The sequence below is a fragment of the Oryx dammah genome, unplaced genomic scaffold, assembly GCF_014754425.2.
Source record: "Oryx dammah isolate SB20612 unplaced genomic scaffold, SCBI_Odam_1.1 HiC_scaffold_24, whole genome shotgun sequence".
Taxonomy (NCBI): Eukaryota; Metazoa; Chordata; class Mammalia; order Artiodactyla; family Bovidae; genus Oryx; species Oryx dammah.
This window is the reverse complement of record NW_024070208.1, coordinates 77342239-77364259: the sequence shown is the minus strand read 5'-3', so window position 1 is coordinate 77364259 and position 22021 is coordinate 77342239. Positions and strand designations below refer to the sequence as shown.

The following is a 22021-nucleotide window of genomic DNA, read 5'->3' as shown; positions in this document are numbered from 1 at the left end:
GGGCCATGCCCCGGAAGTGGGGGGCCATGCCCCGGAAGTGGGGGGCCGTGCCTAAACATGTCATTCAGTGCACGTTCCCTCGGGGGGTCTTATTCAGTAGAGACACGGCAGGTGTTGTTCAAGGAGGCCCCAGCTGTACACCCACCTGGCTTTCCAAGAACATCTGCCCTGTCACAGTAGCGGCCACCCGCTCTTGCTGCTGTTTTTGAGCTTTCAGTGAATTCTGCTGGGTTAAGAGGTTGCTCTCCAGAGCTTCCAGCTCGTCCTATAAAATAATTTTATTTGTAGACAATTACACTAATAACCCAGTTAAGTTCACTAGTTCCAAAAAGTCTGTATTTAGTCTGACTAAAGTTACCAATAAGCGTTTCTCCTTACGAAGCTTTCCACTTGAGTTTCTGAGCAAGTCTGTAAAACCTTTAGAGTTCCCTCACTACCTCACACGGGGAACGGACACTATCCCAGCCGGCAACCTAGCGAGAAAGGAGCTGTCAGGAGGAGCAAGTGGATGCTTATGAGCAGCTAGTAAGGATTCAACCCGCCAACTCCTGGGAAACCCGAACGCTACTTAACTTGGCTTCCTTAGCAATGAGTGAAAGCGCGACGTCACGTTATTACCAGATCGATGTCTTGCCACTCGTGGAGCGAATCCTCTGCATCTTTCTTAGTCTCTTCGCGTCTCTCAATAGCCATGGCCTCACTCTCAGAAATCTCTCTTGGGAGGCCCTCGGAGTCACTGGTGGCTTCCTTCTCAGTTCCTGTCGGTTCCTCCTCACCTTGTCCAGAGGGAGGTCTGGAAGCTTCCTGTAACTCAGCTCGAAGTTCATCACTGCTATTTATACTCTGCACTTCAATGAAACTTCCTGTATCAAAATAATGAGGTCATTTTGTCTACAAGTGAAATATTAAAGTTATCCTGAAATCACGAGCTTTCCAAAAGAATCCTGAAAAGTGTTTTACCCTAAAAAGGAAAGACCTAAAAGTAACAGAAAACACATAACCATAGTATATTATTATTAAATAGATTTAGTAATAAATGTCTATAACTTCAAAATAAGCCTCTTCAACTAGATATACTGGCACTGTCTGAAATTAGGAACTGAGCTTTCAATACTTACACATCTGCTTTATAAAAAAAATGTTCTCTAACTTACATTGTTTTAAAATTAAAAAAGAACTATCAGAGTATGTACACAATTATAGAGGTTGTTGAAAACGTGTTTATGCTGTTTCACTATGAACACAGCAAAGAAAAAAGCTGTGACTTAGAAAAAGAGCCCTGGAGAAAGACAGGAGAAACAGCTCTTCAGTCTTCCACGTCCCTTCCCTCCCATCCTTTCTTCTTCTCTTTAAAAAGCATCTATGGATTAATTCCCTTCCTCCCCTTTAGGTGGAGGAGGCTGGGTCTGAGGACATACTCAAGACAGAGGGCTTGGGGCTCAGGGCTGGGGGATGGGGCCAAGGAGACAGCCGTCCTCCAAGGAGGCGGCCAGGGAGACCAGGAGGTGGTTACAGAGAATGATTCAATACGTAAATACACTGAAGACAGTGGAAGATCCTTCATCAGCCAGGGAAGTTACAAAGAGGTCAGAGCATGGAGTGAGAGCTGTGACGCTGGAGAGGAAGTACAGACATGAGCGTGAGTTCAAAGGTGTTTGCAACGGCCCCATGAACAGGTGTGGGGGTTGGGATTCCAGCCCCATCTGATGGCCCCAGAGCTGGAGCTTCCTGGTCTACACTGCACCAGTCTCCACCCTCTGGTCACCTCTGCAGGGGAGCAGAACCAAGAAGGTGGAGTATCTCCCACTCAACCTCAGCTGGGAACAATGTGGTCACTCAAGTTTTTGGTCATTCTGCACGTCTGCAGATGACTACAAACACACCACTGTGAGGACAGATTCTGAGCTAAGAAATAAATTTCAGTGAGTAGGCAATTTCACAAATATGAAATCTGTGAAAAATGAGGTTTGACTGTAAATAAATGTGTATAGATATATAATATACATGTGTACATATTAAAAAGCAGAGACATTACTTTGTCAACAAAGGTCCATCTAGTCAAGGCTATGGTTTTTCCTGGTCTACAATGCACCAGTCTCCACCCTCTGGTCACCTCTGCAGGGGAGTGGAGTCATGTATGGATGTGAGAGTTGGACTATAAAGAAAGCTGAGTGCCGAAGAATTGATGCTTTGGAACTGTAGTGTTGGAGAAGACTCTTGAGAGTCCCTTGAACTGCAAGGAGATCCAACCTGTCCATCCTAAAGGAGATCAGTCCTGGGTATTCACTGGAAGGACTGATGCTGAAACTGAAACTCCAGTAGTTTGGCCACCTGATGCGAAGAGCTGACTCATTTGAAAAGACCTTGATGCTGGGAAAGATTGAGGGCAGGAAGAGCAGGGGACGACAGAGGATGAGATGGTCGGATGGCATCACTGACTTAATGGACATGGGTTTGGGTGGACTCCAGGAGTTGGTGATGGGGTCACAAAGAGTCGGACATGACTGAGTGACTTAACTGAACTGAATACATAAATATACATAGAGAGAGAGAGAGAGATACGGAAAAAGCAATGTGGTAAATCGCCAGTAATGAGGTTCTAGGTGAGGGAAATAGGTTTTGAAGTATTTTTTTCAACATTTTAAACTTTCTGATTATTTCAAAACAAAAAACTAAAAAAGGGAAACTCACCTTTACCTTCTTCAACTAGGGCACTTCCTCCCTAATTTAAATACAACAGAAAGAGTAGCCACCAGGAAAGGTCAAGATTGCATTATGAGCTATGTGTCCCTGGCAAAGCCACTTGACCTTTCTGGGTCTCTAGTTCATCAGCCGAACAATGTGGACCTGGACCATGCTCAAGTGTGAAAGCCTGCTTTTCTTTATCTCTTAGGAAAGCACAAGCACCTACCATCGGATTCACTGTCTTCGGAGTCTACTTCCGTTGGTTCCGTGGACTCTGGCACCAAAATCAAACCCTGGCCTGCAGATTCAACGGACTCATGTTCTTGGATGGTTTTCAAGAAATTCTCATGCTCTGGGGCACTAATAGGTGCCTCATTTCCTAAGTCACTTACTGTGTCTATAGCGACACTCAGGGTGTTACTCGATTCTTGCAAACTGGCGGTGCCAACGATGTCAGGGGCAGGATTTTTTTCAGATTCTGCTTCGTCATCACTTGAGAGAAGAGAGGTGTCACGTTTACTCTCGGGCAGGAGAGCCTGCTGTTGCTCGGACACTCTGGTGTACGTCCCACTCCTTGACCCAGAACTTGGACTTGCCGGGGGTGTTGGTATCTGCTCTGGTCCCCCCGGCAGCCCAGGCGCATCCCCGTGTGGCACCAGATCTTCTCCACCCTGAGCTGTAGACTCAGCACTCGTCTGAAAGGGTTCCTTCAACGCGTGCATAGATGGCGTCTGTTCTTTTGGAAAGCTAGACTCGCTGCCTTGACAAAAGACAGTCCGCAGTAAAGGAGCCGAGTCTGTCTGCTCTTCTTCATCACTGGTCTTGGTCACATGCTCCTCTGTGAGGGTCGCACTGGCGGCACGAGGCGCTGCCGTCAACAGCTCTCGGTCTCCATCTCTCACTTCAGGTTCTTCCACAGCTTCCTCATCAGAACTGCTCACCAGCGGTCTTGGTTTTCTCCTGCCCGGCCCCTCTGTCTGCACACCGGCATGCACTTTCAGATCTTCATCGTCGTCATCGAGAGCTCTCTGAATGGCCAAGAGGGTCAGCGGGGACACAGAACCCTCAGGGGCGGGAGCGGGTGGGCTCTTCACATCGCACGGCCTGCGATGCTCGCCCTCCAGCTCATCTTCTGAGCTACTGCCCAGCAGGGCAGCCTGCATGGCCAGCAAGGTTCTCGGGGAGGGAGGGGAGGCGTCGGGCTCTTTCTTTGGCTTCAGTTTTTCACACGGAGGTGACTTTGTGTCTAAAGCCCCACTATGCTTTTCGCTGCAAGAAGGAAGGGACTCTGAATCCTCTTCTGTGACTTTCTTAACTTGAACACCTTGAGAAAAATTAAAACAGGGTCACTAGGTTGTTCTACAGGGTGACAGCATGCTTCTAGTTAGATGAGTAAGAATATACTTGTTCTCATGATGAAGTTATAAATTCTCATTTAACCAGCAACTAGGAATTAATTAATCTTAAAGTGGGTTGGTACAGTACTAGTTAATACACTAATGGTTGTATAGATCATCACATTAATAATAATTACAGTTAATAAATTAAGTAGGGCTTCATTCATGTTATCTGCAGGTGGGAGTTTACAGAATTCAGAGACACGACACACTTTTGGGTTTTAACCATCAAGTAAGTGATGGTATGTGGTACCTTTTATCAAGATGTAGTGGGACGTGTCCTCGGAGACCACTCTCCTGGACTCCACCTCCTTCAGAAAGCCTCCTTCATCTTCATACTGCCTTTGGATTTTCCCTGAATGTTGCTGATTCATTTCCTTCTCGACGTTTTCTATATGTTGGTTTAGATAGTTTTTTTTAAGCAAGCCTTTTAGCTGGTACTGTGAAAAGTCATTGGACTCCTAAAACAAAATAAATAAACAGAATGGTTTCATATATTAAATACAGATAGTATTCCCATATTTCCACCCTTTTCCCCAAAGGAGATAACTGATTTTTTCCATTGGTGGTATTTTTACATGAGAAAAGTAAAATGTGAATAGTAGGGGAAAGCCATAATTGCCTTGTTAAAGAGTAATCTTTCAAACAAAAAGAATTGGGCAAAAGAAAAGAAATCATGAATCCTGTTTATGATTCAATTATTTACTCAAAAAACATTTATTGAACATGGGATGCACACCAGGGTGTCTGAAATGTTGACTGTGGCTTAACAGTTTTTTAGAATGCAAGTGAAGTGCTGATCCCTGGTCCACAAAAGATACATGATAAATCATTGTAGTCAGTTATTAATAATACTTAACATTTACAGCACATCTCCTGAGTAAGGCATTCTTCTAAGTGTTTTTACATACACTATCCCATTTTATACTCAACCACCAAGGAGACAGAAGTCATTACCTCCATTCTACAAATGAAGAACCTGAGACTTAAACAGTTTAAGTAACCTCTCTAGAACCGTGTGGTTAGTTACATGGTAGATCTGGGTCAAAACCAGGTTGCTAAGCCTTATACTAAACTACTACCAAATTATTATGATTACTCATATTCTCACCAACATTACTATTATCAATATTGCATTTGCCTAATGTACAGACAATGCCAAGGTCCAACCTGTATGACTCAGAACTTCCCTCAGCTACCAGCATGATAGATCCAATGGGCTGTGTACCATTCTACCCTGGCCGACCCAGCCCAGAGGCTCTGCACTGGCAGAAAGAGAAGAAATGGAGCAAGGCATTGGGACTGCCTCTTTTTCTCCCATCTGTTCCACTGTTGTTTACATAATCCAAATTCTATTTCCTCAAAGACAAGCCAGAGGTCCTTTCACACTCAAGAAATAGAACGCTTGACTGAGGGCTTCAGAAGGCTTCCCTGGTGGCTCAGGAGTCAAGAATCCACCTGCCAATGCAGGAGAGACTGGTTCAATCCCTGGTCCAGGAAGATCCCACAGCCTGTGGAACAACTAAGCCGGTGTGCCACAGCTACTGAGCCCATGCTCTAGCGCCCAAGAGCCGCAACTACCGAGCCTGCTCACCCTAGAGCCCATGATCCCAACAGGAGAAGCCACCGCATTGAGAAGCCCATGCACCGCAATGAAGAGGAGTTCTCCACGCCCCACAGCCAGAGAAACACCCGTGCAAAGCAACAGGACCCAGTGCAGCCAAAAATAAATAAATACAGACCATTTTTTAAAACGCTTGGTGGATAAACTGAGCACAGGTTCGCCCCTCCCCAGAGGTGAAAATAAATTTACTTCTGTCCTTTGTACATCATTTCTGTACACCTTGGCATGTCCCTACATTCATGTGCTTCATGGAAAAGCAGAAAGGAATGGTGGGAAAAGAAACAGCTCCTGCCTTTTTCATATTTTTCTTATCAATCAAAGAAAAGTTCAAAAGTCTATAGAAAAAAAAGCCCCACATCCATTCATTAGCAATATTACAAAATTTACAGGTAAAGTTAACGGAGAATGATGTTAGAAAGAACAGGTTGTAGCAGTAGGAAGGAAAACAAGACTCATTCACCAACTAAACACAGTAATGATGGTACAGTGAGACCAGAGAACACACTCAACAGAACCCGATTCCACACACTGCCCCACCTCCCATTTCTGCAGCTATGAAGCCACCATCAGAGGCTCCAAGCTGAGGAATTTACCACTGAATTCTGTTACCACCATCCAGAAAGAGGAAGAGGGAAGACGGAAGATCCGACTACACTTCTAGCCTTCAGGGGAACAGATACCTGGAATTTCAATTTAGAACAAACTTCTCCACTGTGATTAGGTTCTCTATTACTGCGAATATTCTACAATGTATATGATGGATTAAAATAACTTTCATGAACTAACTTAAGGACTGAATACTGAGCACTTACTATGTGAAAAATACTGAGCTAAGCATTGAAAATACAGAAGTGCACAAGGTAGGCACAGCTGGGTGCTAAGAATCTAAAGAGACACCACAGGGAGCTATGAGAACACAGAGCAGGAGGTAAGACTTGGTCTTGGTGGAAAGTCAAGAGGTTTTCTGTGAGTAAGTGTCTGTAAGCTCCAACTTATACAAAATGATGTTGCATAAGATCTCAGAAATATACAAAGGCTGTTTACTGAAAACAACAGATTGTGTAAGTAATGTTTATCAAGATTCTCTTATTTTAACAAAAAATTTTGCTGACACTCTTAACTTTACACATTAACATGCTATTGTATATTTCACCTCTGGCATCACTTCAAATAATGTTCTTCTCCGCTTAGTAAATTCCTTCATATCAGTCAAGATTTCATGCTTTACTTCAAGGGGCAGGCTGTTGAAATCTTCAGACTCAATGTCAACTGCATGAGGATTGTGAAAGAACTCTTCCTGTAAAGAGTGAAACGTAACACCATGACATTTACACTTTATACACTTAACTCTACACACCATGCCAGACTTTGTGTGTGTGTGCTTATATACAGAGTTCTACATAATCTACAGTAGGCTAAACACAGTTATACATATCTGCAACAGGCATTAAAGTGAACAGACAGGTGAGGGAATACATCCATTTACTCATATAACAGTACATGAACCAAGAACTTCCAGATGTTCAAGCTGGATTTAGAAAAGGCAGAGGAATCAGAGATCAAATTGCCAATATCTGTTGGATTATAGAAAAAGCAAGAGAATTCCAGAAACATATCTACTTTTGCTTCATTGATGCTAAAGCCTTTGACTGTGTAGATAACAAGGAACTGTGCAAAATTCTTAAAGAGATGGGAGTATCAGACCACCATACCTGCCTCCTGAGAAACCTGTATACAGGTCAAGAAGCATCAGTTAGAACCCTATGTGGAACAACACACTGGTTCAAAACTGGGAAAGGAGTATGTCAAGGCTGGATATTGTCACCCTGTTTATTTAACTTATATGGAAAGTACATCATGAGAAATGCTAGGGTGGATGAAGCACAAGCTGGAATCAAGACTGCCGGGACAAATATCAATAACCTCAGATATGCAGATGATACTACCCTTAAGGCAAAAAGCGAAGAGGAAGTAAAGAGCCTCTTGATGAAGCTGAAAGAGTGAAAAACCTGGCTTAAAACTCAACATTCAAAAAACTAAGATCACGGCATCTGGTCCCATCATTTCATGGGAAGTAGATGGGGTAACAATGGAAACAATGAGAGCCTGTTTTCTTGGCTCCAAAATCCCTGCAGGTGGTGGCTGCAGCCATGAAATTAAAAGACGCTTGCTCCGTGGAAGAAAAGCTATGACAAACCTAGACAGCATATTAAAAAGCAGAGATGTTACTTTGCCGACAAAGGTCCACCTAGTCAAAGCTATGGTTTTTCCAGTAGTCATGTATGGATCTGACAGCTGGGCCATAAAGAAGGCTGAGTGCCAAAAATTGATGCTGTTGAACTGTGGTGTTGGAGAAGACTCTTGAGAGTCCCTTGGACTGCAAGGAGATCCAACCAGTCCATCCTAAAGGAAATCAATCCAAAATATCCACTGGAGGGATTGATGCTGAGGCTGAAGCTCCAATACTTTGGCCATCTGATGCAAAGAACTGACTCACTGGAAAAGACCCTAATGCTGGGAAATACTAAAGGTAGGCGAAGAAGGGGACACAGAGGATGAGGTGGTTGGATGGCATCACCGACTCAATGGACATGAGTTTGAGCAAGCTCTGGGAGATGGTGATGGACAGGGAGGCCTGGTGTGCTGCAGTCCATGGGGTCACAAAGAGTTGGACAGGACTGAGTGAATGAACAACAACATTAATTAATTTTTTTTTTAAAAGAAATACTTACTAGGCATCTCTAATATACCATGTACTGTTCCAGGTGTTAAAGTACTTTAGAGATCATGCCAGATAAACTTCTATTCTCAGGGGAAGAAGACACATGATAAACAAATATATGAACAAGATAATGATGAGAAAACAAAGCAAGTTAATCTGATAGAGTTGATTAGAAGAAGAGAAAGAGAAAAAAATATTTGATAAATAGGAAAGACACCACAAAAATCAACGACCTGTATTCACCTGACGCTATCACAATGTTAATCAGCTCTACCCCAGTGACCCCAGTGCAAAATAAAAAGTAAAAAAAAAAATAATAATGACCTGTGAGCAGAGACATGAAAGACACCAGAAATCTGCTCAGGGAAGAGCATCTGAGGCTGAAGGGACAATAAGTGCAAAGGCCCTGAGGCAGAGATGAGCCTTATGAATTTGAATACTTATAATTGCTTTAGTTAGATACATTTTGTTTTGCTTTTAACCTAGTGGCTCAGCCAGTAAAGAATCTGCCTGCAATTCTTTACCTGGGCTTGATCCCTAGGTTGGGAAGACTCCCTGAAGAAGGAAATGGCAACCCACTCCAGTATTCTTGCCTAGAGAATCCTAGGACAAGAGGACAGAGGAGCCAGGCAGGCTACAGTCCATGGGGTTGCAAACAGTCGGACACAACTGTGCAACTTTCACTTTCTAAAACCAAAAGTGAAATAAACTGTGAGAAATTTCACAGACATGCAAAAGTGTAAAACTTTTCTAAATTTAACTTGATTACTGAAAGTACTTTAAAACTCTTCATTAGTAAAGGAGACAAAATAATACAGTTCGCTTTCTTGTCTGTATGTGTGCTGTGTGTTTGTAGACCAGCAAGCACTTAAAACAGGCCAGTCATTTCACTCAGAGCTTCCAGTGTGCTCCCTCAAGAATGATCTCATGACTCCTGCAGGGAGGGCATCTCTGCCCACAGGGTCCCTGGTCTTCACCAAGTCTGTGCTCTCTTGCTGTGTTAATAAGGCCGGATCTTCATGAGCTGAAGAACCTTGCAACTTTACCTCAAAAGTCTTCTAACAGACATACTAAAATATTATTATAAACAGACAAGGGAATCAAAGAATGTTACCTGCTATTCTGAGAAACTTGCAGGAAATTTCAAAAACATGTATCCACAGCACAAGTTCAGTTTGTAAGCATGCTATTCATTAGATGATAGAACATGTCCACAGGTTCTCTGACTCTCTTTTCTGGATGAATTCCCCTCCCATCCAGTAGGTGCTGACCTTACCGGGCAGCCAGTGAACTGCACGCCGTGGACGGGAGGCTGAGCATCCCCCAAGGCCGTCAGAAAAGGCAGCACAGGCCCAGCAGTCACTTCCTCCTGGGCTCCTGCCCTGGGAACCCAGCGCCGCTGTGCCCAAGCTCAGGACACACAGGCAGGGGTTCTAACGCACTGCCAGCATCAACAGCGGGGCACATAGGAGAGGAGGCCTGGAGGGACTCCAGTCCCAGCTCCAGCCTGACTGCACCCACACAGGAGACGCTCAAGGAAACTGCCCCTTGCACTCATCAACGCCCAGATCAGCGAAGAAGATGATAATAAAAGACTGTTGTCACAGCACTAAGTTACACAGCAATAGATAACTACAGCCTGTGCACCAACATACATCTTCATAAATGTATATGTACCCATGTACCCTTGAAACATATACACATTTCCAAACACACACACACACACACACACAGATATGCAATTATACAGGGTGGGAGGGGCATTAACATTCAGCAAAATGCTACTAGAAGTTATTCATGGGTGATATGCTTTCATTATTTTTATATAAGCATTAACTATTATATTTATTTACTGGTTGGTTAAAAAAGAAAGACGGCTTATTTTGGATACCTAGATATGAATAATTCCACATATGTTTATGAGGATGTGTATATTTTAATATGCATGCATACATACATATATACACAACAAATAAGGTAGTATCTGTCTTTCTTATCAAGAACATGCATAAGTTCATATTACTCATTAAAATCATTCATTTTCACGTTATTCATTTCAAATACTAATAATAGAATAAATCCTACATTCAAAAATTATTTAAATACCTGTAATGCCTGTTTCTGACTCATCCTTTCTTGCCATTCTTTTTCATCCTCCTCTTCTGAACTGAAAGTCAAACACACATTTATAATACCTATGATTTAATGACGACCTACAAAAATATTTCTTGAGTGCAAGGCACTGCTAGTTACAGAAGCTACAGTGGTGAATAAGATGGCAAGAACTTCGCCATCTTTGGCCTCACCGTCTGGTAGGGACACCTGTAAGGGAGCGATCATAACAAGATCTAGCATCTTCCATCACCAGCGCAGAGCAGGTTGCCAAAGGGGCAATTAAGGGTCACCTCACTGCAGGAGCTTTCTGAATTCTCGCGCAATTACACTGCTTGGAGAAAAAAGAAGAAACCAGAAAGTGTTTTAAGCAAGGACACAACAGTATCAGATTTGAGTTTTAACAGGTTCTACACTACAAATCAGGAACTGGGCCTGACAGGAGTTCCTCCAAAAGGGTTAAAATCAGAGATGGAGACAGAAGTGCTAAAGCCAGGCCAGTAACCTCGAGACATGGTGATGGCGGCAGCGGGGATTCAAGAGCTGTGTGGCCTCACGGGAGCCCTGGGAAAGGAATGGGGATGGTCGGGGGGTGTAGGGGAGACAAACTGGCCCTCCACCTGCACTTCAACCAGAGAAGCCGCTGAGGATTATCAGCCAGCAGGAGGAAGAGCGATCAGAGAGGTCCCCGGAGAGCAGGACCATGTGGGCACGTCAGCCTGAGAACTGCAAAGCCACTGGATTTAACAGGGAGGACATCGTGTATGCAGACTTCAGTGATGGTGAGAGAGAAAACGCCGGGCTGAGAAGCAGGCTGAGATGGTAGGTGTCAACAAAGAGTCAGAAAAACCAGAATCCACATCTCCACCAACTCTAAGTGAACAGTGCTAACACAGGCTCCTGAGGATGGAGAAAGGAAACCACCACAAACCACTAAAACACAAAGGGAGTCGATAGAAGACGTAGCCTTTAAAAACCAATAAAAGTGTCAAGAATGTGTATTGCGGATGCATCAATCCAACACACCTGATCATTTAAGTAAAACATAAAGGTTTAAATCTGTCTGAATGCAGCAATACCATTTTTAAATAGTTAAAACATTTACCTGTTTTTCTCTCTCTCTTGTAAAGGTGGCAAAGCGTAGATGTCATCTCTCTGAACTTGAGTAAGACTGGGAAGGGTTTCCTCCCTGAAAAGTACACAGAGACTTCACCAGAGATGACAGGAGACAGTATTTTGAGAGTCAGTAATGCTCCCCATTGAACACACAAACCCGGCCGAGAAGGGGAAACCCAGGGGGATGGGTTCTGCCCTCGATGGCCTGCCTGCCTCCAGGAAGAGGGAACCTGGTCTTGGCATGAGGAAGACTGTTAGGAGGGTAAAATGTACAAGCGATGCGACCTAGCAGCTTTTCCTTCTCACTGTCAAAGCTGATTCTCAAAGATCAGAGAACTTTCACAACTTCAATTCACGCGGTCAAATGAACATTCCACTGATTCCTCTCATTAGAGAAAGGGAATCACAGAATTCATGCAAACATGAAAAATGTTCATCTTTGAAATGAGTGTAATTCTCTGCTTGCCTTTTGCTTTTTAAGGCAGTTTTGATAACCTGTCTTTTCAAAAATGTTTTCAAAAGCTTCTCTGTAGTTGTTTTGGAGTCACTGGTAGCCAAGTCCTTTTTATGCCTTCTCTTAGCCTGGAAGAAGAAAGAATATAGGATTTAATTTCGAGGTATTAGGATGTTAAAAACAATTCTGTGGCTTTTTTCCCCATAGAATTTGGTTTGTTTTCTGAGTTTTCAGATTATAGCTGTTTTAGTATTTTCTCCTAATTAGTGTACGAGTGAATAGCTTCAGGTTTTTGTTGTGTAAAGGACAGCCAAAGTTTCCAACTAAGTATTACTTAATGAATTATTATACAATGTATTTGGGAAACCATTGTTTCTTTTAAATGTCCTTTAATGTTCCCAAGAAGCCTAAACTTAATACTATATAATTAAGTATATGCTTCCCTAAAGGGATTATTACATCAATTAACTAGTCTTTAAAATGCTACTATTAGGTCAAAACCAATTTCTGGTATTAGTTTTTATAAAAACACATTACTTATATGTAACTCTGCCCTTCCATATCCAAAATGATGTCATAAAAAATCCTAAAATGTACAGATATACCTTGTAAGAAATTTCCAAACAGGGAAAAATGAAATAGTCTCTGTGCTTACAGTTGAATATAAGGCAAGACTATCAAAACATTCTTTTTCTTTTTGATATAGTTGCTATACAATACTGTGTAAGTTTAACTGTAGAACACAAGAAGACAATCCAAAGGGAAAACTCTTTACCTACTGTTAACTTTAATAGTTTTATTAAAAGTTAAATACTATTGCACCCATGTTATACAATGTTTTCAGAGGTAAATCTCTTTGAAAATAAATTATCTGTTCATGATAAATTTTTAAAAGTTGAATTAAATTGGATACATGTCAAAGTAAGTCTTGGTTTCCAAAATTCTAAGAAGAAAATTTTAATTTTAGGTCAATTAAAATTTGACCTAAAATTCTAAGAATGCAGAAAGAAAAAACACTATATATATATAACTCTTACCAATGTCTGTTTCTTCAACAGTGGCGCATCCCCATCAAACACAAAAATAGGACGAATTCGGAAAAATAAGAGTTTGCAGAGTCGGTGGAACAAAGTGAGAAGATGGGCGTTTTCTATCGAATTCCCGTGGCGATCACGGACTCCTTTAAGAGCCTGGTTTAACCAGATGCTAATATCTAGAAGAATTGTTCATGGAAAACACTCTGCAAATCCTTCCCTCCCCTTACAAATTCCCAATGTCTGGTATTATCGAAACATTGAAACTGAGCACTCATCCCAATTCACTTGAAACTGAAAAACGTTCAGCCCTACTGGAATCTCCCTAAAGTGAGTTCACTTTAGCTGGGCTCCTGTCATCACTGTTGACATCCTGAATTGTAAAAGCTTACACAGGCACATGTCTCCTTTAAAAAGTCTAATTGAAAGGAACTTCTTTAAAAGAAATCAGTGATCTATATGAAATTTTAGTAAATTAATCAACTCTTTTGGAGAACAATTTAGCAATTCATAGCAAAACACTTTAAAATCTATTCTCTTTTATGTAAGAATTCCACTGCCACACACTTATCCTCAAGAAATCATCACAGACTTATAATCAGAGTGACTTATAAGGAGGTTTTGTTTATAATAATGAAAATATGAAGAATGGTTTTCCAACTGGTCTTTTTTTAAAATTAGATTATGATATCATGATTTGCTGCAATCCAAGCAACCCTTAAAAATGGAAGCTAAGCACATAAAGCAGTCAGAAAATACTATTAAAGGAAGAGATAAAACAGGTTACAAAAGTATGGAAAGTATAAATGTATTTTGTAACATATGCAGTATGTTAAATATACTCAAAGCTCAGACCTCAAAATACTGACTTGACACAAAAGATGGTTCAGGGTTTTCCATAGAATGTTACAGAAAAACTGGAACAAACTTTTTGGTCACACAATGTTAAGAGTAGTTATCTTCTGCTGTGATTACAACTGATCGCTTTCTTCTTGGAGTCATCTTCTATTTTTAAATTTCACTAAAGAGTGCTTTTTAACCAACTGTTTTCTATTTGTTCCTAAGAGAGGGACATAGCCTTCTGTTCCATTCCCTGGATCCCTCTGCCCACTGCCCTGGCCCACCATCAGAGTGCTCACTTCCACGATGGTGGCTCTCAGGCCCTCTCCTTTCCTCCTGTCTGCAGCGTCCATCCAGGCAACCTCTGCGCCCCCCTGCAACTGCAGCCCCCACAGCCCCCCACTCCAGGCATGGACCTCTGACCCAGAGCTCTCCTAACCCCAGAATGGATGACTGAGTTGACATGTTTACCTGCTACTTCACAGTCAATGCATACTTGACACAAGCAAAAACTGAGATCCATAAAGAAATTAAAATTAAAAAAAAAAAAAAAAAGAGCTCCCTGTCTTTGCACCAGGGTGCTCACACCCCAGGGGGATCTTTGCAACCCAGGGATCAAATCCAGGTCTCCTGCATTGCAAACAGATTCTTTACTGTCTGAGCCAACAGGGACTACATTAGATGGGGAAGGCCTGTCCAAAGAAGTAACAGAGATCTGAGCAAACGAGAGAAGACAGTGAGGCTGGAGGTACAGCTAACACAAACGCCCTCGACCAGAAATGTGTTCCGTTCAGGGACAATGTGGCAGGTGCAAGGGGAGCAGGGAGAGGACGTGATGTATCTGTGGTCACTGGAAGGATGTCACTGAAGGCTCAACCCAGTGGCCAAGTGATGAATGAACTATCAATACAAGGAAACCTGCTTTAAACTAGCTACAATAGCCTGAGTGAAAGCAGAATGCAGTGGTGAGGACAAGATGTCAGCTAAAGGGACCCTGGAAGTACGACGAGGTGTTGGCTTAGTTCTGTATCGTACTGGGTTGATTTCTAATTGGCTTGTTCCGGTTGCTACACCACTGTATTAGCTGGAATAAGTTTCTACCTAACTCACTCAATTTTATGAAGCGTTAAGTCACCCAGTCATGTCGGACCCTTTGCCACCCCATGGACTGTAGCCCACCAGGCTCCTCTGTCCATAGATTTCTCCAGGCAAGAATACTGGAGTGGGTAGCCATTCCCTTCTTCAGGGGATCTTCCCAACACAGGAACTGAACCTGAGTCTCCAGCACTGCAGGCAGATTCTTTGCAATCTGAGCCACCAGGGAATGAGAAAATCTAATTTCAGATCGGTAGCTCTCAACTCCGCTATCCTTTGGAACTAGATATGAACCTTCTAAAACACAGGCTATTAAACATGCTGTGCTTAGTCGCTCAGTCATGTCTGACTCTGTGCCACCCCATGGACTGAAGACCACCAGGCTCCTCTGCCCACAGGGATTTTCCAGGCAAGAATACTGGAATGGGTTGCCATGCCCTCAGATCCAGGGGATCTTCCCAAGCCAGGAATCAAACCCAGGTCCCCACATTGCAGGTGGGGCCTACACAGAGTGTAATGTTTTGTTAATAATAGAGTTAAGTGTATTTTACAAATGCTAAGGTCCATAAAAGACAAAAGTTTAATTATTCTTTATTATTTGACACAAACATTTATATTGTATAAATAAACAAGACACTCAGCTGGAAATGGTAAAAAGACCAAACAATTTATTTCAGGGATTCAAGAATAAATTATGAACTTAGTATGCCAAGGGTAATTTCTTCATTAACAAATAAAATCAAAAAATCTGAATATATTTCACACATTATTAATTTCTCACATGGGCTGGAATGTAAACTGATATAAACTTTTGCTGACATTTTAAGGGTTCCTGACACTGAAAACTGCTTTCATTTCTATGGATAGATATTAACAGTTCCATGGAGAAAACCTTCAGGAAGCAACGGTTTAAGGAAACACTAGAGGGCGGCCACAGCACGTGTACTTAAAAAAAAAAAAAAAAAAAAAAACCTTTGCCATGAGGTGTCAGGCATAAAACTTTTAAGCCACCATTCATTACGGATGTGTTTTAAATTACCCGCATTGTTACATATGAATTGTCTCCAACCAAAGTCAATGAATGACTCCTCCTGCTGAATCCCCACCTCCTGACACCGCATTTACCACAGCAATTACTGCAGGACTGTTTTATCCACACAGCATGGAGCTCCTAGGCTCCATACGTCCCAATTTAGGGAACTGGTGGAAGGTACCACCAGCTTCTGGAACAGAACAGACACTCAGAAAAAGAAAAGAAAGATAAAAACAGAAAGATAATGAAGAATGCCTAACGAATAAAAACACTAAAACTTCAGAAACAGCTTTCACTTGTTTCCGTAATTAGCAAACAACATCTAATTCTAAAGACAAAACCAGCCAAACACGCACACAAACAAGTCAATCACAGAGGCTGGGAGGAAAATAACGCACGGTACACCTTTTGAAATCTTTGCGGTGTTGTACCATACGAATTTCCTATTCCAAAAACAAGTAACAAAAAAACAGTAAAAACTACTTTAAAAAAAGAAAATGTAAAACACATGTCCACGTTTTTCTTCCTCTCACAAATATAAACGGGCAAGACTCAGGACGGCTGGCAAAACTACTGGTAGAAAGTCGACTTCATTTTCTCTAGGCTGACCTCCCAGCCAGAATAACACCTTCAGGATTTGCAATATTAACAGTGCCAGACACTATTTCTAAACTCCTTTCATTTAAATATTCCCTTTATTCCTCCCACCAACTCTGTGTGTAGAGACTGTTATCACCTCCACTTCCCAGATGAAAGAACTATAGAGAGGCGCAGAGCGTTGGGCCTAAGACTCCAATCCAGGGAGCTGTGACTGCAGAGCGGGAGAAAATGAGACACTTAGAAAGGAAACGTCCTGAGGAAGATCCTATAGCTACTCCTCCCCGGCCTGAGACTCCCCCGGGCTGCCCCTCCAACGCCGCTCTGCGCCCCCAGCAAAACTGAGAGCAAAAAGCCCTGGCGTCTAACGTTGATGTCTGACAGAAAACAACACAATTCTGTAAAGCAGTTATCCCTCGATTAAAAAAAAAAACAACAACAACCCTGGCGTCCACCGAGCATCCCCAGCGTAAAGGATACCCACGGCAAGGATCTTCCCCTCCAGCGTCTCCGGGCTGATCTGCCGCCCGGAGCACTCCAACAGCTTCCAGAGCCCCTGGACTCCCATGAGGGACCTGTGTCCTCGGCGTCGCGGGCGGCTTCTCACTCCAAGTCTTCCCCGCCCGGCTGCACCGCCGCCCGGGGCCCAGGAAGAGTCCTCTCAGCTTCTACTCAGAAAGACGGAACATTAGGAGCCCGCAGCTGTCCAGGAAAAACCTGCCCCGGCGAAACGGGCAGTTTCCAGAAACTGACACGGCCTTGCGGAAGAAAAACGGGACCGGACAAAACTGGCGACGCTGAGGGGCAAGTCCTCGTCTCCTCCAGCGCTCTGGCCCAAACGTTAGCACTCTTAACGGACGACCAAGGTGAGGGGCCGGCGCAGGCAAGATTTAATAGCCAGAAAAACTTCCTCCGAAAACTCCAGTCTCCTCAAGCTCAGGCGTAAACGCACAGGAAACAGAGCTCCCCGGATGGCGTTTAATGCGTCGCGCGGGGCGGAAGTCCTGGCTCCCCGCGATGACGTATATCCGCTGCGCCGATGCATTCCGGAAGTGAGGGGTTCAGCCCCTGTGTTTACAGTGTGTTGGCCGCTTTACCTCCTCCACTGAGGCATCTTATTTCTGTTAAACGTTGAAACCATACGCAAAGCGTTTTCTTTCAGAAGTTACGGGTTTGTGCGTGCTTTTCTAGCGTCGGTTTCTTCCCAGTCTGCCGCCAGTTGTGAAAATTCTTGATGCTAAGTATTGTTTATCGCGGGAGGCAATAACTGAAAGGTGGAAGCTTTCAATTCGTTTCAGTCGCTTAGTCGTGTCCGACTCTTTGCGACCCCACGGACCGCAGCACGCCAGGCTTCCCTGTCCATCACCAACTCCCGGAGTTTACTCAAACTCATGTCCATTGAGTTCGTGATGCCATCCAACCATCTCATCCTGCCGTCCCCTTCTCCTGCCTTCAATCTTTCCCAGCATCAGGGTTTTTTCTAGTGAGTCAATTCTTCGCGTCAGGTGGCCAAAGTATTGGCGTTTCAGCATCAGTCCTACTAATGAATATTCAGGACTAATTTCCTTTAGGATGGACTGGTTGGATCTCCTTGCACTCCAAGGGACTCTCAAGACTCTTCTCCAACACCACAGTTCAAAAGCATCGATTCTTCTGCGCTCAGCTTTCCTAATAGTCCAACTCTCACATCCATACAGGACTAGTGGAAAAACCATATCCTTGACTAGATGGGCCTTTGTAGGCAAAGTAACGTCTCTGCTTTTTAATATGCTGTCCAGGTTGGTCATAATTTTTCTTCTAAGGAGCAATCCGCTTTTAATTTTATGGCTGCAGTCACCAGCTGCAGTGATTTTGGAGCCCCCAAAAATAAAGTCTCACTGTTGCCATTGTTTCCCCATCTATTTCCCATGAAGTGATGGAACCAGATGCCATGATCTTCGCTTTCTTAATGTTGAACTTTAAGCCAACTTTTTCACTCTCCACTTTCACTTTCAACAAGAGGCTCTTTAGTTCTATGCTTTCTGCCAGGCATGTTGTGTCATCTGCGTATCTGAGGTTATTGATACTTCTGGAAATCTTTATTCCAGCTTGTGCTTCATCCAGTCTGGCATTTCTCATGATGTACTCTGCATATAAGTTAAATAAGCAGGGTGACAATATACAGCCTTGACTATTCCTTTCCCGATTTGGAATCAGTCTATTGTTCCATGTCCAGGTATAACTGTTGCTTCTTGACCTAAATACATAAATACCTGCCTCTCAGGAGGCAGGTCAGGTGGTCTGGTATTCCCATCTCTTTAAGAACTTTCCACAATTTGTTGTGATCCACACAGTCAAAGGCCTTGGCATAGTCAAAACAGAAGTAGGTGGAAGATTTGGTTGATGTTTCTTCATTAATAAGTAGGTAGTTATCTGAAAATTTGTAGTAACCAGATAGTAATATGGTTTAACATCTTAGCCCTTGAAGTACATTTTTCTTCATCATTTAAGAGGCTTGTAGGTCAGAAATAACAAGAAACTCATTGCCAGAGTAGCTCCTGGAAAGGTGGTAGATTGGGCCCTCAGGCTAAGATTCAAACCCCCACAGAACCACTTATGGTGTTTAGCATTGCCCAGATCAGGTTTGTTCAAAACATCTTTCTTCATCTGTAATAGGTGGGCATAGAAGCAATTTTGCAAACTGTTTCAAGCAAGGATCATAGGTAATGTTTGTGAAGTACTTAACCACTAGTGGTCAATGAATGGTAGCCTTTTCGTACAAATTTATTCAGATTTGGACTATTGAAATTAGATTAAAATCAGTGAAAAGAAATGATTGGAAAATAAGGTTTTAGCAAAACTATTTTTTTGCCCAAACAGATGGTTCCCTGTAGCCAAGTTTCCTGAACCTGTGTACGCAGTTGCTCAGTCACCTCAGACCCTGTAACCCCATGGCCTGTAACCCACCAGGCTCCTCTGTCTGGGGGATTTCCCAGGCAACAATACTGGAAAAGTGAAAGGAAAGTGAAGTCGCTCAGTCGTGTCTGACTCTTTTCGATCCCATGGACTGCAGCCTCCAAGTCTCCTCTGTCCATGGGATTTTCCAGGCAAGAATACTGGAGTGGGTTGCCACTTCCTTCTCCAGGGGATCTTGCTGACTCAGGGACTGAACCCCGGTCTCCCACATTGCAGGCGGATGCTTCGGGTTGCTATTTCCTGCCTTGGAATCTTCCTGACCCAGGGATCTAATCGGCATTTCCTGTGTCACACAGATTCTTTACCCCCTCGACCTAGTTGCAACTAATTTTCTCTCAGGGCTAATCCTGATAAAGTACTTGTTTGCATTTCCTCCAGATGTAAAATTATACGTGGAACTTTTGTTCTTAAATGTATTTTGCAGGAATTAATATAATTACCTATTTGTGTCTCAGAGAAGGCAATGGCACCCCACTCCAGTTCTCTTGCTTGGAAAATCCCATGGATGGAGGAGCCTGGTAGGCTGCAGTCCATGGGGTCTCGAAGAATCGGACATGACTGAGCTACTTCACTTTCACTTTTCACTTTCATGCACTGGAGAAGGAAATGGCAACCCACTCCAGTGTTCTTGCTTGGAGAATCCCAGGGTTGGCAGAGCCTGGTGGGCTGTCGTCTATGGGGTCGCACAGAGTCGGACACGACTGAAGTGACTTAGCAGCAGCAGCAGCAGCCGCCCAACAGAGTAGATTGTAAAGTTACTGGCACCAACAACTGTTTTATTGACTGTTGTATGTGTGTGTGTGAAGTCGCTCAGTCATGTCCGACTCTTTGCGAACCTGTGGACTGTAGCCCACCAGGCTTCTCTGTCCATGGGATTCTCCAGGCAAGAATACTGGAGTGGGTTGCCATTTCCTTCTCCAGGGGATAGCCCCAACCCAGGGATGGAACCCGGGTCTCCTGCATTGCAAGCAGATGCTTTATCCTCTGAGCCACCAGTTGTATACCCCACTGTTTATATTTAGCAGGAATTCTATATTGTCTAAATGACCACTTTCCCAGCCTCAAATCTAAATCTGCAGGCCATCTTGCACCCTATTGAATTTTCTCACAAGTCTGGCAAATGTTAGTTCAGATCCCATCAGAGCCATGTAATAATCCTAGGGTATGGGCTGAATTATGTCCTCCAAAGTTCAAATGTTGAAGCTCTAACCCCCAGTATCTCAGAATGTGACCAACTGGAAACTGAGCCTTTTTAAAGTTAAAATGAGGCCATTAGGGGAAGTTAATCAGTTTGACTGGTGTCCTTAGAAAAGGAAATTTGGACACCCAGACACTAAGGCTCTTTGCACAGAGGAAAAAGCAAGTGAGGACACAGGGAAATGGCAGTGAGCTGCAAACCAAGAAGGTTCAGGAAACCAAATTTTGGATCTTGACTTCTAGCCTCTGGAGCTATGAGAAAATAAATGCTGTGTAAGCTACCAATCTGACATTTCGTTTTGGTAGCCCCAGTAGACACATCTAGGATCCTGGACACATTTGTTCAGTGTTGAGAATCTGAATAAAATGGAGATGGCACTTTTTTGCAGTTTCTCTGAGATCAGTGACTTAACATGAAACACCTAGTAGGTAATGACACCCCCATTAGTTTGTTGAGTGAATGACTGAGGGGGAGAATACCGTGAGAAAAACTGAAATACAGAATGTGACTGAATTGCAGAGCACCTCGCCTGAAACCCTCTGGTGTCCGGGGAAGGCAAGTTGGGGGGTATTATAGCTGCTGCACCAGCTTGCCCTAATGATGGGGCATTGTAGCAGGAAAAAGAACACCTTCAAGATTTGATCTAAATGAAGTTACCTGAGAGCTAGGTAAAAACAAGTAGTCAATGTGAGCATTTGAGTACTGTAAGTGCTTGTAAAACCAGAGCAACATTTCTTGGATACAAAATGTATTTTTGCAGGAACATCAACTGAGGAGTGTTCATTTGATTAATAAGGAATTGGTTCCTTTGGATGCTGTTTAAAGGGCTTCACAGGAGGCACTAGTGGTGAAGAACCTGCTGCCAATGCAGAAGACATAAGAGATGTGGGTTCAATTCCTGGGTCCAGAAGATCCCCTGGAGGCAGGCACAGCAACCCACTCCAGAATTCTTGTCTGGAGAATCCCATGGACAGAGCAGCCTGGTGGGCTACAGTCCATAGGGTCACAAAGAGTCAGACACAACTGAAGTGACTTGGCAACAGCAGCAGCAAAGGGCTCTCTATCAAGATTCTGACAGGAGAATACACATTATATAGACTAATAATAATAATAACAGGCACTTAAATAGCAATTCCTATCTAGAAAGCACTGTACGAAA

The 22021-nt window shown here is 43.2% G+C and overlaps 1 protein-coding gene across 2 annotated transcripts in view; it reads right to left on the bottom strand.

Annotated features, from left to right (window-relative positions):
• The window catches only part of ERCC5 (ERCC excision repair 5, endonuclease), a 26641-nt gene extending 8602 nt beyond the window's left edge, over positions 1–18039 (bottom strand). The window contains exons 1-10 of one of the 2 annotated variants that reach the window (XM_040267430.1): positions 17190–18039; positions 13148–13323; positions 12123–12238; positions 11646–11729; positions 10535–10595; positions 6860–7003; positions 4336–4543; positions 2912–4009; positions 619–863; positions 146–265 (exon numbers count right to left, since the gene is read on the bottom strand). In XM_040267430.1, coding sequence (XP_040123364.1) covers positions 146–265; positions 619–863; positions 2912–4009; positions 4336–4543; positions 6860–7003; positions 10535–10595; positions 11646–11729; positions 12123–12238; positions 13148–13323; positions 17190–17277 — 2340 coding nt within the window. In that variant the 5' untranslated portion in view covers positions 17278–18039. The remainder of the gene's footprint in view (positions 1–145; positions 266–618; positions 864–2911; positions 4010–4335; positions 4544–6859; positions 7004–10534; positions 10596–11645; positions 11730–12122; positions 12239–13147; positions 13324–17189) is intronic. The other variant, XM_040267429.1, reaches the window with a different exon arrangement.
• Positions 18040–22021: the final 3982 nt, after the last annotated feature.